At 38.9% G+C, this 19,296-nt stretch overlaps 2 protein-coding genes across 22 annotated transcripts in view; both read right to left on the bottom strand.

Moving 5' to 3' along the window:
- Window positions 1-19,296, bottom strand: part of get1 (guided entry of tail-anchored proteins factor 1) — a 222,610-nt gene that overhangs the window by 198,976 nt on the left and 4,338 nt on the right. The window lies entirely within an intron of this gene.
- Window positions 1,235-19,185, bottom strand: sh3bgr (SH3 domain binding glutamate-rich protein). 21 transcript variants are annotated; one of them, XR_011929064.1, is made up of 11 exons: window positions 19,024-19,185; window positions 17,515-17,700; window positions 15,965-16,045; window positions 15,743-15,817; window positions 13,886-14,041; window positions 12,907-12,936; window positions 11,756-11,779; window positions 11,399-11,425; window positions 8,292-8,350; window positions 5,687-5,748; window positions 1,235-1,776 (listed from the first exon to the last, which is right to left on the bottom strand). XR_011929064.1 is itself a non-coding variant. In XM_072460895.1 (11 exons), the coding sequence occupies exons 1-10, from the start codon at window positions 19,066-19,068 to the stop codon at window positions 5,731-5,733; spliced, it is 675 nt and encodes a 224-aa protein (XP_072316996.1). In that variant the 5' UTR covers window positions 19,069-19,185; the 3' UTR covers window positions 1,235-1,776; window positions 5,687-5,730. The 21 variants fall into 21 exon arrangements, 19 of the variants coding, with proteins under 19 accessions (XP_072316996.1, XP_072317015.1, XP_072317004.1 ...); XM_072460895.1 differs by having other exon boundaries at window positions 8,318-8,350; XM_072460914.1 differs by having other exon boundaries at window positions 8,318-8,350; window positions 13,901-14,041.

The raw sequence follows: 19,296 nt of genomic DNA, 5'->3' as shown, positions 1-19,296 counted from the left end.
TCAGTGCGGAAATCAGCGGGATTTCCTCACAGCTTGCTCAGCTTTCCACAGTCTGCATGAACTGCATGCAGACTGTAAATACTGCCAATGTCTCTGCTGAACATCTCATTTCTGTGCAGAATTAACGTGTGTGAGGTATAATCTGACCTTGAGACTTGTGGGACCCGCAACTTGGGCCGAAGTTGTGTCAAGGCGTGGAGATTGTAGAATCTACAGTAATCTACCACAGATCTGAACCCCATTGAGAAATGCTGTCAGAAATTATTGGCTAAAACATCCCAATTTGTCCAAAAACAAACCAGCTTGTCCTTGGAGACGCCTCATCTCTCAAGATAACATACCAAACCAAGTTATTTATCCTCATATCACTAATAGTCTGATAACAATATTATTAGACTAGAAAGACAGAAGCTATCAATTAACTCACGACTCAACTTAATTTTGAAAAACTGACTATCTGCAATGCTGAATCCTCAGTACCTAATTACCTCATATTTAAACTTTCTCACAGTAAAAATATAATGAGATAATAATGCAAAGCACTGCACTAGTCCAAATAATAGTAGGTCAATTGTGTGACTTGTTTGTGTTGTTTACTATTTGTTTCCCAGGATGTTTAGGTCTTTGGCTGTATTGTGTGTTCTGCTCATGTCATGTCTACAAATACCTGGAATCACATGGTGATAATGTTTTGTTTTTTAATGAACCCCAATGAGAATCCTTGGTATGAGCTGGATGGAAATACATATTTTAATATTGCAGAGGTTTATTGAAACTAGACACAGTGAGTGTAATCAAAACTAGAGGTGATCCTACCAAATATTAGCGCGTGTGCCCCTTTTTTGACAGGCAGTGTGGCTTCATGCAAGTCAGATTAGCATTTGGTGAATAAAACATATTGTTTGTCTTTAGCATTAGAGTTTGGATCACAGGTCAGTTCAAGTGGATATTTTTGAGACAAATTTACACTCTCTGGATCCACGCAAAATTGAATTTATTCAAAGAGTTCCATACATTCTCATTTATAAACATTACTTGAAATAATTCCCATTTGATTCATGTGCGTATGAATTTGCATTAATGGAACGTTCAGCTTTGATCTTGCCAAGAATATTTTTGAGACAAACATTCTGGCTGTTGTACACTTTTTTCACAAATTGCCGCATTAATACGTGAATATGACACCGATTTCATCACATACTATCCTTGTGAGGGAAATAAATCAGAAATAATCACCAGTCTATTTAATTTCAATGCTCATTACATCAAACATTAGGCATGATTCTCAATGTACAAAGTGCATTTATTTTTCAGCATTTTCGGCAGCATATTACAAGTGGTGTTGATCTATGATGTTACACAATAAACATACAAATATAAGAGAAGTGTAACTTCAATTTACTGTCGTTATTGTCTAGTTTAGAAAGTAGTCAAGGCATTTTTACACAATAGAACTTGTGTTATGTGCAGCCTGTTTATCTCAGTATAATTGCTCGAGGTTGCCCTGTAGATTGGATCATGGGTGTTAAAAGGCGTGACAGTGTTTTGAAAAAAGAATGCACATTAAAAAAATACTAAATGACAACACCACTAGTCTCTGCACGTTACAGTGTGTTCACAGAAAATATAAAAATTAAGTCAACAATGCGGTCGAAAGTGGCACATGTGGACGTCAATCCACCCGTCTCTTGATTGGCTGTATCCAGAGGGGTCCAGTGGACAGGAGGCGGGGCAGTCGGGTGGGCGGGGTCAGTGGGTGTGGCTAGATCCTTCAGGCTGAAACAGAAAAGTAGAGCTGGAATTAGGACATGGCAAGATTGACAAAATGAGTATCCGTTATTTGAAAGTTTACCACATGAAAACACAACATTTATTTTTGTAGCATATTCAGGCCTATTTCAGTCTTTTTGTCAATTCTCCAGGACATGTTTAAAAATGTGAACTTTGAACAGAATATAATTGTATTCGCACAATTAAGGAAAATCGCATTTTGATATTTTTCTGCCCTTTCTAAATACTGCCATCTATTGGGGGTTTTACGGTTGTTGATTATAACAATATAACAAGAACAAGAATATTTATAAAACGTTGTAGTTTGTCCAGTACATTTGACCTATTCCTTCAACCAGTGCCTTTCATACACCATGGAGGACACTGGAGGAGAGGCAGGTGAAGTGTCCTGCTCATGGACACAATGGCAGGATGGCTTCTGTTTGGTGGCTAAGCTCTTTAATAGAGGTGGGCAATATATCGGAAAAAAAATTCATATTGTTTTAAGAAATGCAACACTTAGTTTTTGTTCATGTTGTTTACAGTAAAAAATGCAGTACCGGTAGTTTAAAAAAAAAAAAAAGGTGATATTTCTTTAATTTTACACATTTCTATTGGATTGACAAGCGAAACCAGGGACAAAAAGAGGACTAAACCAAGGACAAAGCCAGGGACAAAACCAGGACTAAAGCAAGACTAAAACAGAACAAAAACCAGGACCAAACAAGGGACAAAACCAGGACTAAAGTACAATTAAAACAGGACTAAAACAAGTCTAAAACAGAACTAAACCAGAGACAAAACCAGGACTGGACCAGGGACAAAACCAGCACAAAGACAACACATAATATTGTCTGAATATCCTTATCGGGACAATTTCACATACAGTACACATTATACATCTTTCTACTACATTTGAGCTAAAGAATGTTTTTGTTGGATTGTCGTAAGTTTGATTTGCATATTTTCATTTCATATGTCGCTCAAATAAACACCATAGTGACAAGACTAGGTCACATTCATCCCGCACACAAGAAAACTATCCACACATACAGTAATATCTGCCTACAGTGAGCCTAATGGCAGAAGCAGCCGCCACCAGTTTTCCCGTGCCACCGGAGTCGCCCCGTCTCCGAGGCACATGTGGCTCTCATGGCAGCTTCTCATAATGCAGAGTGACAGAGGCTCCGAGGGGCCGGCAGCACTGGCACACGGAGGGAGAGGAAGTATTTAGGTCAGATCCATGGCTAAATCTAAAGATGCAAACTGAATAACTTTATTATTATTGTCATCACTTGCCTCAAAGGAATAAGGATATTTTTAGTTCCTCGTTTATGATGTATCAGAAGTATTAGAAATGTGGGCGGGGTCAGTACGGACAGGTTACTAAAGCCAAATGAAAGTGATCCAATGTAGTTCAAAGTATTTGACAGATATTTAAATGTCATCGTCCCCTTAGACTAGGGTTCCATCTGACATTTTAGATACTCATATACATTTTTATTCCTGTGTTTCTCCTGTACATAGTTGAATGTATCTATGTGGATTTATTAAGCAAATGCTCCATCTTCAGCCAACTTTTTCCCCCCCAGACTTAGTTTTATAAATATTAATGTTGGTAGGTGTATTTTGAGACATTATGAATGACAAACGTTTGAGTTTTGATTTTACTTTTACTATATTTTGTTACTTTGTTAAGTAAAACGATGTTAGCTTGCTAACTAGCTAAGAGGACAGTCTAGGAGCCTAGAAAACAAAACAAAAGAAGGGAAAAAAATATATATATCCAATAACTTTCATGACTAGACTCAAACTAGGCTCAAACTAGGCTCAAACTAGGCTCAAACAAGACTCAAACAAGACTCAAACGAGACTCAAACTAGGCTCAAACTAGGCTCAAACAAGACTCAAACTAGGCTCAAACTAAAGGGACAAAACCTGGACAGAAGTGTGAACGTACCCAATCTATTCTGTATTTCAGCAGAACAGGTTTCCAACAGGGTTTTACAGTATTTACACAGGCTAATACCCAGCTAAGCACAAATGGTCAACTAATATATTTTCATCTTAAAACTCTGGTGTATGGATGATTATAATAAAGGGAAATCAAAATGCAAGATATAATGAAATGTAAACGGTGGGACTTATGTGAAGTTTTAACAATGAACATATTCCTTTAAACTGGCGCACTTCCAAATGCAAAGACACAATGAACAAGGACGCCCCAAGGTGAACCTGATTGATCCATCCTACACACTGTAATAAGACCTTACAGCTGTTTTTCATTTACAGATAAAGACCATAAAGACAATATTTGTGTTATGATAATATATGTGTGATGGAAAAGACAGGTCAAAGCTCTGCACAAAAGCACTTATCTGAATGTACCCTTATCATTTTAATTAATCTGCTCACAGAAATGATGTGTGTATGGAAGCATCAGAAGGTGCTTGTGCCTGCTGCATTGAGCTACACTGCCACCCAGTGGAAGATTAGAGCAATACAACTACACGCTCACTGTAAATGTGATGAAATTATTTTGTTTAATACTTCCATTAACCAAAGACAACATACTTTTAAGACAGATATAACTAGACCGTGACTGAAAGCTATGTAGACTCTTCTGAACTACTGAGGATTCAATATTTCATTGTACATGTATAGGCTATAAGGCTTCAAATAAGTTTAAAAATTTCTGGAATCCTCCTTGATATGTGAATAAAGGGGAATTAACAGAGAATTAGGACTTCAAAAAGAATGATGTGCAGAAGCAATACAACCTGAATGTATGCATAAATACGTATACTAAATATTTGGGACCATTAGGCTTGATGAGGAACATGTTTAGGCATTTACGGGGACAGACTGCGTGTGTGGTGTTATATCCGTGTCTCAGGTGCTGTGGTCTCAAACATCCTCATCTGAGCACACGTGATCATTTCTTTCAGGTTATGTTTGGTCTCACGTCAAACGAACTGTTACCCTCAAGTGAAGTGGGGCGTTAGGAGTGAAGTCACTGAGACCTTACAAAGATCAGACACTGCAATCTAGAATCTATAAACCACTTGAGGAATAACATTTTGTAATTTTGTTTAGTTTCACAGAGTTAATTTGACCTCATTGTTATTATTAGAATTTCCCATAAAATACTGAATGTTTAAGTAAGAAATAAAAAGGTCAGTGACTGGCTCGCTCGAAGCAGCATAAATTCGAGCAACTCAGCCTGTAGTTCAGTTGTCTGGAAAGTACACAATGATATCTCTTTGTATTTTTAATACAGATCGATATCACTCTAGTCACAGTTTTCATCTCCTCCTAGTTCAGATGAGCGTGATTGACACAGGTGGATTAGCCAATCATAGAAACGCCTGGTCTGTCCATATCAAAACAAACAAGGAAAAAAGAAAGGCACAGGAACTGAAAAACATCATGTGTTTCTATAGAATCAATAAACGAAGCACAAAATGCTGTTAATCTAAGGGGAGAGAAAGTATACGATTTCTACACACGTTCTGAAATGCATATGATTAGTTTAGCAGTTTTAGCCTTTAGTCAATTTTGTGAAGTAGGTAAACGCATACACACTTTCAGCAACTTTGCTCCTGACCTATAGAACAAAACGTTTTAAATGAAATGATTTTATGCCTTTTAATGAATTCAAAGCACTGGTTAGAGACTACCCACAGTACTCCTGCTTTGCATGATTTTATCCCATTTGTAGTGTATTTTACAAGCATTTTATCAGGATATCATGTGCATTTGACAGGGTACCAATGAAAGGAGCGTTTCTCTCATTTGGTTTCCTCTTCTTATAAATAAATGATAAATAATATATACTCATGTATGTATTGTTGTAATGAAGAATGCAGTACATGTATATAGAACACAACTCTAGTAGAATTTCTGAACTGTTTACCTGGGCAGTCGTAAGTCAACATCACATTCACCTCCAGGCAGCAACTACTCAGCCTCTTCCTCCTGCCAAAACAACATACATTCAAACATTTGACACACTATTTTAAAGAAAGGTTGCTTAAGATAGGGAAGAAAAGAGAAAGATGCAATTGTAAGTGTTTTGATGCCACTGATAATTACTATGTGTTTAGAGTGAAGTGTCAGGGAGGTGAGAGGAATGTGTGAGGACGGTTAAAAGTGGAAGTGTGTCAGCTGAAAGAGGAGCAGCTGGTGGTTACGACAGCAGCTAACGCTCCATTCGGACATGTCCTGGGACGACGTTAAGAATTCACTGACCCTCAAATTCATACAAAATAAAAGCAATGCATCTGTTTTAGGCGAGACACTGCAGATGAATAGATTTTGGTTTTAATCATGGTCAGACTATTTACTGCAAATTAGAAGTCCCGTTGGTTAAAAAAAAGATCCAAAATGTATATAATAAGGTTTACAATTCTTAATTGAAAAGTTATATTTCATATTAAGTTTTACTTTTCCATATACTGTAGGCCAGTGGTTCTCAACCTGTGGATAAGTCTTAAAATAAGCCTTGACACCCTTCAAGTGTAGTGGTAAATGTAGATTCCTACTTCATTCATCTAGCCTATATCCTAAACATAAACTCATTCCATAGAAGGTTAGGTTGCTTTGCAGGTGGTCTATTATGTCTGTTTTGGGGGTCATGAACGCCAACAGTTGTTATGGGAGTTGTGACTGAAAAAGGTTGTGAACCAGCTGTAGGCTAGCGATAGATGGATATTGGCCAATGTGCACTTATTAACTTATCATTTATCATCATCAGCCTTGGAAGTCCAACATAGGCTTATATTAAATTATAAATATTGGACCAGTATTTTGGACCCAAAAATATCAGCCATTGCTTAATCTGGCCATCTGTATCAGCCATGAAAAAGAAAAATCTTTTATACTTTTATAAAACAGCCTTTAAAAATAGCTAACACAATAAACAAACACGACAAACAATATCAAATAATAATCATAAATAAAATAAAACAAATGTTCAACTGCAGTGGCTCACCCTAATATGTAATAGTCTCAACTAAGTGTACTTTGTCTTCTGTTTCCTTTCCATTCCTGCTTCATGTCTAACCCTCTCTTCTACATTCAAAGTGAAAAAACAGTCCCATTTATGCACATAACCACACACAGGGACAACTGAACAACTCCACTGAGACAAACATGACAAACTGAGAACTTAGACATTTGTAGCTACAATATAACACGCATATCATCGCCTCAAGAAGCCAGGACAAGACCACAGATAGAACTGAAATGCAAGATCAATACAACAATCAGTCAAGCTGACATTTTATGACTATTACGATTATTGTGTGAAAATAGATATTTTTACCATTATTGCACCATGACCAAACAACAGTAAAATGCTTAATTTGCTTTTATTTACATTGCCTTTTAGACACTTCTAAACCGTGTGACCGGCAGCTTTTTAAAATCATACTTTCTGAATGATAAAGTCAAGTAAAAGGAGACATATTATGCTATCCAGGTACCTACATCCAGGTACTTAGTATTGAACTATGATATACATGGATCATCATTTTACATTTTGTTTATTGTAAACCGCAATATTGATCTAAACCGGCTTAAAAACAGAAACAGGTCCATTGACTTCCTGTTCTAAACTGCAGAACTGATAAGCCCCGCCTCATCATACTGACATTTCACTGCAACAAGCAGCGGAGTGTCATTTACATATTTTCATTTGTTGAAATGTGGCTATGTGACATTTTAGAACCATAGACATTCTCCATCTCAGCCCGTTGCTACAACCTTGATCACTTGGCTAGCCGATGCTCACTGACGTCAAATGGGCCGTTTGTTCACATTTAAAGGAATGGTGAAAACAATCCCCATGTAACAACATTTATTTCATGATATTTGAGTCATTTTTCTGCTCTCCTCACCAGTAACATGTAAAAGAGGATGTTTAGTGGTCACTAGATCTACCAGAGGCGCACAACATCAGAGGGTTAGTTAGCCTTTATCTCAGATGCCAGTTTTACATGCTAAGTATTATCGAAAATAAAACTTTAAAAAGTGTTTTTAAAGAGGCTTCGACATAAATGTCGTTGATGGATTGGTACCATAGTAATCCAATACTAATGATGAGGAAACACCAAAAAAATTAAAAAGTTCATCAAATTCGATTTTTTAGAATATGTCCCCTTTAATATGAAATGCTAGATGTTAGTTAAATGATCACTTTTACAATCAGGTTTGACTTTTTTGGAGCATAGTTTCCACTAAGATAGTGTGATTCTTATATTTGAGTTATGATAATATAGTGACGGTTATTGAACCATCCCAACAGCCCTATTGAATCAGACACGAACTTGCAACACATAAATACTCTTAACTGCAAATGTTTCAAATAAAATCAGTCTGCAGAACGTTTTACAAGATGCTCATAATTCCGCAATCACTTCAGCTGAAAACTAAATGCTTTTCAAACTTCTACACACATGAATGTACAATGAAATCCTCATGCAAACAATGTCCGCACAGTGATTGGAATGATTTCAAACCATGCTGGACATTATTCTTCCTCTACCTCTACCGCTTCTTCTTCTGCCTCTTCTTCATCCTACAGAAGATAAAATCAAGTAAAGACAGAATTTATTAATGTGGGGAGATTCATGACTGGAACTGTTACTGTGGCGAGTTCAGCTCAGATGTAAGAAAAGCAGTTACTAAGAGCATGCCATACACCACCGAGCATCTACGAGGAAAAGAAGGAAAAGAACATGCAAGACAAAGAAAGAGGAAGATGTAGATGAAGATGTGACAAACTACCTGACTGCCATGGTCACCTTCCTGTGAAAAAAGAAGAAAAAAGGGACACGCAGATGGACGACAAGCCAAAAGGCAAAGCAAAGCAGGCAGTGGAATGTGTTGTTGTTGTTGTTGTTTTATGGCGGTTGGCATCCAAGTGTTGTTGTTGTTGTTGTTGTTGTTGTTGTTGTTTTATGGCGGTTGGCATCCGAGTGTTGCATTACCGCCAGACTTTATTCCTCAGACGTTTCGTAGTCCTCAGACTCTGTCGTAGTCCGTTGTTGTTGTTGTTGTTGTTGTTGTTGTTTTATGGCGGTTGGCATCCAATTGTTGCATTACCGCCAGACTTTATTCCTCAGACTTTTCGTAGTCCTCAGACTGTCGTAGTCCGTAAAAGTACTCCTCCCATTGCTTTGGCGTTACAAAGCCCAGTGTTGCATTATCGCCAGACTTTATTCCTCAGACTTTGTCGTATTCCTCAGACTCGAGGGGGGGTAATAAAGTCTAAAGAATAAAGTCTGAAGAATTTGTGAGCTTGGAACTCATGTGCTTTAACTCGTGGGCTTCTGAAAGTCTAAAGAATAAAGTCTAAAGAATAAAGTCTAAAGAATAAAGTCTAAAGAATAAAGCCGGAAGAATTTGTGGGCTTGGAACTCGTGGGCTTTGGAACTCGTGGGCTTTGAACTCCTGTGCTTCTGAAGAACGAAGTCTAAAGAATAGTCTGGCGGTATTCTAACGATTGGATACCAGCCGCCATAAAACACCAAAGAAGAACTCATTTTCAGTGATTTAAATGTTATCATAAATGATGTTTTTATAATAATAAAATAAGCAACAGTTTAGTTTTGAATTTCTAGTGTAGAAAATTATATTTGGCACCAGTGTTTTTTGTTTTGCTGCTTCATTGCGTCCATGTGCCATTCCCAGTTTGTACTTGGTGCATCAGATTTGTCTATTTGAACAAACTAAAGCATAAAAAATTAAATAGAAAAGATGTTATGCTAAAATATGGCCATATGTTACACAATCATGCAACAAATAATTTAATACACCAGATAAATGCATTCTGTTATTATTTTAAATGCTAAAATCAGGTACAGCAGCAAGCCAAATATCAGATATCGGCTAAAAGAAAATCTATACATAAAAGTATAATTGAACTGGACAAATAGTCCAAAGTATTTGTCCCGTAAAACTTAAAAGGAGGATTTGCCTTTATAAATAAATGCTAGTGTCTCTTATTACATAAACATTTAATGTAAAAAAAGTGAGTGGTTTCCATTTGTCAAAACCACCTAGACTTTTCATATTTTTGATACTCTGAGGTTAGACACAGTTTTCCCATTACATTATGTTTCACTTAACGTTCGCATCCATTCCAGAATTCCATTAAATTCACTTTTTTTTTTTATTTCTCAAGGATTTCAAAAGGATCTATAAAGTTCTGCATCTTTTCACACAGTGCCTACAAGTTCATAAAATGTATGTATGTTTTATGGAGATCAGCATTACTTCACACCTCTTCAATTTCAGAAGTGAAATTTCCCCTAATTTTTCCCATTGACTCTCTGTAAAGGTTAAATATTGCGTTTGAAAGATCATAATCAGCTAACTAGTGTTAACTAATGACTAACCAGCCAGCAATTTGATTCAAAATCTGTTTCTGAAATGTTATAAACCGCAAAGTCATTAAAACATTTTGCAGTATTTTTCAAAAGAATATAATAGTATGAAGCATCCACTGTGCCTTTGAACTCTCCTATTTTTAATCTTTTTACCTCTGGGACAGTTGTGGACTCTGAGGTGAGTGGGACTGGTGAGTAATTTGCAAGCCAAAAGAATATAAAAGAAAACATTTTCATTGATTAATAGTGAAATAATGTATACATAAATATCTGAACAATAAAAGGTTTTAGGACGTGATAGAAAATGCAGCTGTAAATATGTGTAAAAGCGTGACAAGAAACATGAAAGAGTGGCCAAATATCAAACAATCTGATCTGATAGAATGTAAATCATGGAAACTATCCATTATGGGGGCGGCAGTAGCTCAGTGGTAGAGTGCTCGTTTTTTGATCCAAAGGTCGGCGGTTCGACTCGGTCAGATCCACTGGCCCGCAGGTTGGCGGTACGATCGCAGCTGCCTCATGTGAATACTGCCGTTGTGTCCTTGGGCAAGACACTTAACCCAACTCGCCCCCCAGTGTCTGCGTATATCTGGGGTGTGAATGTGTGTGTGAATGGATGACTGGTTCCTTGATGTAAAGCGCTTTGAGTACCTTGACGGTAGAAAAGCGCTATATAAATGTGACCATTTACCATTTTACCATTATGACTGACATAACGTTTAGAAGGTGTTGCTCTACGTGTAAATATAAAACTGTTAGTACTGATATTTTCTGTATTTAGTGACCTGTTGTCAAAACATTTCTGTTAAATCAAAGACACTTTAAATATGCCTTTTTTAATGAAGCAACATTTTTTACTCGGACAGTAAATCAACCAAAACTATACGCAGCAAAACTTGTATTGCAAATAAATCATTATACTGTACTGTATGTTATGTAATGAATTGTATGTCAGTGGACACATTCTACTGTTCAAACTGAACTAAAGCTCCGATGTAAACAAAAAGAAAACATTCTTTGGGCATACCCTCACGTTGTGTTAAATGCTCATACAAGTGATTGATGGAAAACAACTATGTGCTCTGTCTGGACTCACATTTACTCACTCAACAAACCTGTGCCTAACGTGTGTGTGGTGACACTGTCAAGTACAGAGTTACAGCTAATTTAAATCCAATGCCATCTGTAAAAGAAAGATGTAAAATACTACTGACTAGGTCAGGTTGATCTACCTCAAGCTCTCGCAGCTCTTCTTCCTCCTGAGGGGCAGACACAGAGCAGGTCAGCGAGCTGTGAGCGGCACAACAAGCAACAGAGACATGCAGAGGAACTGTCTGGTGAGTTTTAATGAAAGTAAGGTGGAGGAGGTCAGGACGCAGCAACAGAACTGGGAAGTAATGAGAAGTTAGCAGTGAGGGACAAAAAGAAGAGATAGAGGAAAGAAGAAGTGATGTGAGGAGGATGTGAAAAGTGTGATGTAAAACTGAAGTACAGAGAAGAACTAGAGATCAGCCCTCAGCTCAAACTGAAGACTGCACCAGCAAACCCATAGGTCTGAAGACTACAGGAGAGTTCCACCTCGCAGTTACCTCTGAACGCAACTCCTCTTCCTCCTGTGGGAGCAAACCAAGAGGTGGAAAATAGGCCAAACTGACACATCATGTAATGTAAGTGCAGGAGGAAGCATTAGAATGACCCGTTAGAGTGACATATGACATATGTGAGAACACTCCACAAGACACTGTTAATCTGTGTTCGCTGTGGCTGCTCTTATTCATCAGAGGCTGTGGTGGTACATACTGTGCTATGCATTCCCATCACAAGGGCGGCTTTGTGAAGAGAGGGGCTCACACATGTTAGAGGGCCACCTACAGTTAAACAATGCAAACTACAGATGGAGGTAAGACATGAAAAATCCCATTTGGTATCTACAGAGAGAAATGTGGTGGTTAGTATGCTCAGAAGTCATCATGGAGGATGCATCAAGTTGCAACCATAGAAACAATCTTTCCTAATACATATTACTGTACCTCTGCTTCACTGAGCCATTTTCCCATAACAAATGTGATGATATAATTATTTTCCGTTTGAAAAAAACAACAAAACAAACAACATGCACTAAAGCAGTGGTCCTAAACTGATCTGATGGCACACCTTTTACATAAAACACGTGTACTTAAGCCTGTCACTGTTCCCCATGACCAAACCTGTCATGTTGGAACCACTGCACTTTTTTGGGGGGTAAAACAAATGATAAATTGGGTATTGTGTGAGGTATATTTGTTGTGCAGGGGGACAGACATATCTTACCTCTATTTCCTAAAAGACAATGAAATTGTATAAATATTTTGTGTATTGTTCAAACTAAATTAAACATTGTGGCCATGCAGATGTCAGTCATTCACATTCACTGATACAGATGTCAGTGATTCACTGATACAGATGTCAGTGATTCACTGATACAGATGTCAGTGATTCACTGATACACATGTCAGTGATTCACTGATACACATGTCAGTGATTCACTGATACAGATGTCAGTGATTCACTGACACAGATGTCAGTGATTCACTGATACACATGTCAGTGATTCACTGATACAGATGTCAGTGATTCACTGATACAGATGTCAGTGATTCACTGATACACATGTCAGTGATTCACTGATACACATGTCAGTGATTCACTGATACAGATATGCTATATGCCATTTACTGTATATAGAAGTTTGGACGCTTACCTGTCCCTCCTCGTCGTCTGCTGCAGCTTGCTGAAAAACAGCACAAGAAAGAATTACGAACTGCACAATGTGAAAAGATATAAAAACATCAGAGCATAAATATGGAATGTGCACGGGATCCTTCACACCAGAGGAGTAAATACAACAGGTATGGGTCAGGGGAAAAGAGGTAACATTTGGGAGGCTTCATACTGAGGAATGCTTTTTGTGATAGTAAACGGTGAAGATGTAATTTGAGTACCGGTAATAGAAAAAAAGTTCAAACACATAAAAAGAAGAGAAGATGAATGCAGAAATGCTGTTGTTGATTATATGTAACACTTAGTGAAGTATGAAAAAGACATGAAAAAGACATAAGTGCATTGAGGAGGAGCAATGAGAGATTCAAATAGAGGAATATTAGCATGTTCATGAATAAACAAGGCCTGAGAGGAAGAGGAAGGTGATGCAGTGGGACATGAACACACCATTAGGGCTGCACGATTTGGCAAAAATATCCAACTATAAACTTTCTGATAAGCATTGCGATTGTGATTTTTTAAAACAATTTATGTTTTATTGATTGGATTCTGCTCATATTTTAAACACGTGCAGAAAAATTGACAAAAAGACTGAAATGATCTAAACTAAAGACTTGCAGAAAAAAACATGATACTTTATGGTTTGTGATGATGATACTAGGCAGTTTGCTAATCTTGCAGCCCTAGACACCATCATTCAGGATGAAACACACAAAGATTATACAAAATGTGATAAGTTCAGGCAAGACGCGTGAGGGCAAAGCAGTGTAATGTCCAGGAACGCTGAATGGGAGAAAGAGGAATGCGGTGAATTACTCTAGAAAAGGAGGTCAACAGGGAATGTTGTGGAAGGATTAGATGGGAAAAGGAAACAAACAGCTTTAGGGACGTGGGACACATTCAAAAGCGTCAGGCTCGGTTGAAGAGGCAGAAGGAAAGATGGATGATGGTGGCATTACTGTGTCCTCTGTGACCTCCTCTGTCTGTTCTTCTGGTTCCTCTGCAGCCTCATCTTCATCTCCTTCAGCTGCCTCCTCCTCCTCCTCAGCCTCTCCATCCTCTGCCTGCTCCTCTTCTCCATGGGTTGTTCCATTGCGTTCCTCCACTGGTACCTCCTTATTGTCATTTGGAAGAAATAAGTCGTAAGAGAAAACACAACTCGTAAACATCAATGCCGTTATGAGGCCCAAAACTGCATGACAGGAATGGGAGGAAAAATTTTACTTGGCAGAGGAAAGTAGAAACGGATGGTTTTAGTCGATCTTATAGTTTAAATATTTCAGAAAGATAAATAAAAGCTAAATTCAACATCGTATAGTTAGTTTTCACCACTATTGTGAGTCATATGTGTCTGTTGTTGATTAGGTTTAATGTTTAATGTCTTTTAATGTCAAGTAGTCTGTGTGAATGTTTAGTGTTTATTACCTGCCTTAGGACAATGGATGAAATCTAGCTTTTGTGCAAACTCATATTTTAGTTGAAGCTGCGGCTGACACAATACATTAAATCAATTAAATCAATAAATTTTTGTTTATGATACAGTACATTGGGTCAAAATTAAATTTGGAATAATGCACTGTAGTTGTTTTTCCTCACCGTTTCAAAGGGTGGCAGACAGAAAGAACAGATAAAATGAAGAACAAAGACAGATAGAAGCTAATTGCAATAGCTATATTATACCATTTTCCGTTAATATTTTGTTAAAACATTTTTTTTTTCATACTGTATCATACTGTATGATGATTGTCAGCCTCTTCCCTAGAATTCAATTTTTTCACACAGCAATCCAAACTTAAAGGTGGAATGGACGATTTTTTTCAGCAAATTTTTTATCATATTTCCTCGTGGCGTGGATAAATCATTTGTCCTGCCACGTATCAATCATAAAACGCACCTATCGCTCACCTGCAGCCGCGTGCGGTTCGTCCCCACGTTTCCGCGTGCCTAAGCGCATGGATCTATCATAATATAGTTCCCTCAGTGTACGGGGCAAAATGAAGACGGAGAAAGACAGTTCGAGCTGACGCAGAAGTGGACGGAAATCTACGGGAGACGAGAGATGCGATGCGCTCCGTTGGGCTAATAAACAAATGCACGTGTGTGTTGTATCAGTCCACACGGGGGAGTGCGCATGCGCACTTCCGCCTGCGTTCTCAAATCGCCGAAAAATCATCCATTGCGCCTTTAAAGAAACATTATGCAAATGTAATTATGCAAATGTCAAATGCATGCTCAGAACAGGTCTTGTAAATGATTACATAGTGTTACTTTGAAAACGGTGTATTAATCTGGTCAGTTATCTACTAAACCTTTTAGAAATGGATTTTCTATTACAAAAGTAGTGATAGATTATGGTTAGAGGTGGGAACTATATAAAAATGTTTAATAAAGTGATTGTCGTTCTGGAGAAATGCTAAATTAGAATATCAAGAATATCGGTGCAATCAAAACTATTTATGAAAATGAGCTCAAAGAGAGACAGAAACATCTAGTGTAATCTTACAAACAAGGGTATAAACTTTATGGGCCGTAGTTAAAGTGAAACCTCTTGCGGTTGATTTGATAGTCCATTTAAGTTTTGTGCAATACTTGAACCTAAAAGACACATGGGCACATTTTAGAACATTGAAATATTGTCTAAATTTTGTTATCGATAGAGTGCAAAAAAAATACTGAGAAACTCATTTTTGTCAAGATCGCCCACCTCTGATTGTGGCAACATGCAAAAACTTGAAACGAAGATGTGGAAAATGTGTTAGGGGAAGAAGGATAGGAATTGGACTGCAAGAGAAATCACGAAGAAAGAAAAGTGTTACTATTGAATCATCTGGAGCTCCGTCTGCATGAGTCCCATTTTCCACTATGTGAGTCTTGTCCGTTTGTTCTGCCTCCTGTGCCAACAAGACTGGGTCAGAGTTAAGTCCATTATAAGGCTGTAAGGATGACTGTGGGCATCGGGGTGAGAGACAGTACATTTGCTGCTGATGATTAGTACTCACTGTCTTTATAAATCACTTATCCAGGAAAAAATGTTTTACCTTTGAACCAGGAGGAGGTGGGAGCCCCAGGAAGGCATACACTGAGTTGTCTTCTTTGGCATCAAAGAATGTCTCATAATCCTGAGGAAATAATCATAATAATAATAGAACTTTATTGTCTGTCACGCGCAACAATGGCAGAAATTTGTCTTTGGCTTGCTCGATCACATACATCACAACACAGACATGATAAAGAACACGTTTCAATGAATTAGCTTAATTAGAATAGCAATGCAAGTTCAAGTTCTTTGCGGACGCAGCAGCAGAAACAAGCACGGACAGAGAAACATTTGGAGCATCTATGGCTGATTTAAGGACTGATAGGCTCTTCAGGATCACTACTGATAACTGACGCTGCAAAAAAGAAAAAGATGCCTTTGCCATTTTTGTGTTGTAAGTACATTCAACATGATCATTAAATGCAAAAGACATATCCAAAATTGTTGTTATGACGAGTACTACAACAAGGCCAGTTACGTTGCCCGGATTGGCGTTACCTGGGCCCCCTCCTGGAACATCAGTGCACATGGCACCAGGACACCCTAGGCCGGAGATCAATGATCAACTTTGTTGTTGTGTCATCTGACCTCCGGCCACGTGTCTTGGACACTCAGGTGAAGAGAGGGGCAGAGCTGTCTTCTGGAGCCCTCTGACAACAGGGTCTTCAACTCACACATCCGGGAGAGCTTCTCCCAGATCCCGGGGGAGGCTGGAGACATTGAGTCCGAGTGGCCCAAGTTCTCGACCTCCATTGTCAATGCGGCTGCTCGGGTTGCGGCGGCAACCCCACAACCAGGTGGTGGATACCGGAAATAAGGGATGCAAACAGGCTGAAGAAGTAGGACTCCTGAGGCAGTTGACAGGTATCGGCGGGCCAGGCGTGCCACAGCTTGTGCTATCACAGAGGCAAAAACACAGGCCTGGGAGGAGTTTGTGGAGGCCATGGAGGAGGACTATCGGTCGGCCCCAAAGAAATTCTGGCAAACCGTTTGGTGCCTCGAGAGGGAGAAGCCGGGCTTCACCAACACCAAGGAGACCTCCTGACCTCGACTGGGGATGTCGTCGGACGGTGGAAGGAATACTTTGAGGACCTCCGTAATCCCACTGTCATGTCTTCCGAAGAGGAAGCAGAGACTGGGGACTCGGAGGCTGACTCGTCCATAACCCAAGCTGAAGTCACTGAGGTTATTGGCAAACTCCTCGTGGCAGGGCGCCGGGGGTGGATGAGATCCGCCCTGAGGACCTAAAGTCTCTGGGTTCATGAGTTTGCCCAACCAGTCCACATGTGCTCTAAGGAACTGGAGAAGGCTTTTGACCGTGTCCCTCAGGGTGAAGAAGAAGACTGAAGTGTTATCTAATAAAGTTACATCTGCAACCTGAGTGTGCAAAGTTTTATTTGAATTTAAAAGTAATTTAAAACATGACTAGTCAACTAATCTAAAAATCTAATCACTGACAAAAGAACTGCTAAAAGATAAGATACCCTTTATTTGTCCACACAATGGGGAAAAGAAGCTACTACTAAAAAGCATTATGTACTCTACACTTACTCCGCAGTATCCGGCATCGTTGAAGATCTGCGGGGGGAGAGGGATGCCGTTTGTGGGTTTCTTTTCTTCTGGGACGTTCTGCCTCATCCACATGCGGTTCTGCTCATTACAGGCGATGTCCAGTGGAGTGTAGTCCACATGCAGGGCCTCCAGGAAGCCCACCACATCCTGCTGCTTCTTCTTGATCTGAAATGTCAACATAATATGCAAAATCAACTTTAATGAGCTTTTAACCATGACTGTGAACGAGTGGGTTCTAAAATGTCATATAGGCACTTTTCCGCTGCTTGTTATGAAAAGTTTCTGCAAATTTGAACAGGAAGTCAATTGTCTTGTTTCTTTTATGAGGCCCTTTTAGATACATTTTGCGGTTTACAATCAAATGTAAAATGATGATCTACTTTGTCAGTAGAGAAAAACAACATAAGCAATTTTGGTTACTCAATAATTGTGATTATTCAGGGCACAATATAATTGTAAGAACTAAAACATCATAATTGTGACAATTTACTTTATTTTGCTGATCAGAAAGCTATATTTCATAACGCCGGTCACAAACGTGACAAATTGTAACATGTTAGATAATGAGAATGACTGAAAATGAAAGATTTCACTGTTATTTGGTCTTGATCTTGGTAACCGCGAATAATCGTTAGATGGTGATGTTTTTTCTCACAATAATCATAACACTAAAATTCTAAATCTTGTCATCCCTGATCGTAAATAAGAGTTTATAATTTATAATAATCATGAAGCTGGTCACATACTTCTGGTGAAGGTGATCTATTAGACAGTGATTACAATTGTGTCGTCTATAATAGTGAATAACTGGAAAATTATGTTTGTAACACTAAAATTTGACTTTGTGATGATGCAGGTGTTCCAATTCCCTACCATCACACAGTCACATGTATAGACAAAGTAAAAGCAATTAAAAAAATTGCCTGGCATTTCTCCTGCAGTAAACAGTAAAAACTACATATTTGGTCCAATACTTCTGAGCAACTAAAACACTTCACTCCAATAGGCTGTATGTTACAAAACTTGGCCTGGGCCTGCATCGTCCTGACAGCCACATAAACTCTGCAAAAAGAGGACTGCGCCTAATTCAAAATGAAAGGAGTCCCACTTGCTGTGACCCTGAGAGCGGAGCACCATGACACCTCGGAACAAAACAACCACTATCATGTTATAGCTTGCCACAATAGCCGAAGAAGATACAAACACGTCTTATCCAGCAAACAAAGCAAGTTTACTGAAAAGAAAACGGGGACTAATAACCATGGAGACCTGTGAAGCGTATAACGGAATGGCAAAGTGCTCGTTTTCAAAAGCTCTGCAAGTGCAATCCAACTTAGAGAAACTAAAGATGGGAACTGCTTCAACCCGACTTGTACTAAACAAGAAACACGCATCAAATAACCTTTCCAATCTAGACCTGAACTTTTGTACCTTTGCACATCAACTCAAACATCCAAGCTACAATTACGCACAATTACGCACGCTTACCGCTGTGGATCCCGATGAGGTGGCGAGATAAACTTTGATAACCATTTTGTCGTGATCAATTTCGTAGACTGTAGGCAACAAGTTGGATCTTAAAGGAGCAGGCGGCCTCGTCTATTATTAGAGCACAACCAGAGCTGAGACATGGCCCTGGGAACGCGCGCACGCACCTACCGACTAGGGCCTTGGTCTATTTTTGTCCGCGCAGACCAATCAGGACCCCTGGTGGCTCTGGAGCGGGCGCACGGATTGGCACCTCCAGCTGTCGGTCGGCCC

This window comes from Eucyclogobius newberryi, unplaced genomic scaffold (assembly GCF_026437365.1).
Source record: "Eucyclogobius newberryi isolate DKJ021-1_F unplaced genomic scaffold, fEucNew1.0.hap1 SCAF_10, whole genome shotgun sequence".
In the NCBI taxonomy this organism is placed as follows: Eukaryota; Metazoa; Chordata; class Actinopteri; order Gobiiformes; family Gobiidae; genus Eucyclogobius; species Eucyclogobius newberryi.
Note: the sequence above shows the minus strand (reverse complement) of the source record. Positions and strands in the feature narration are given on the sequence as shown.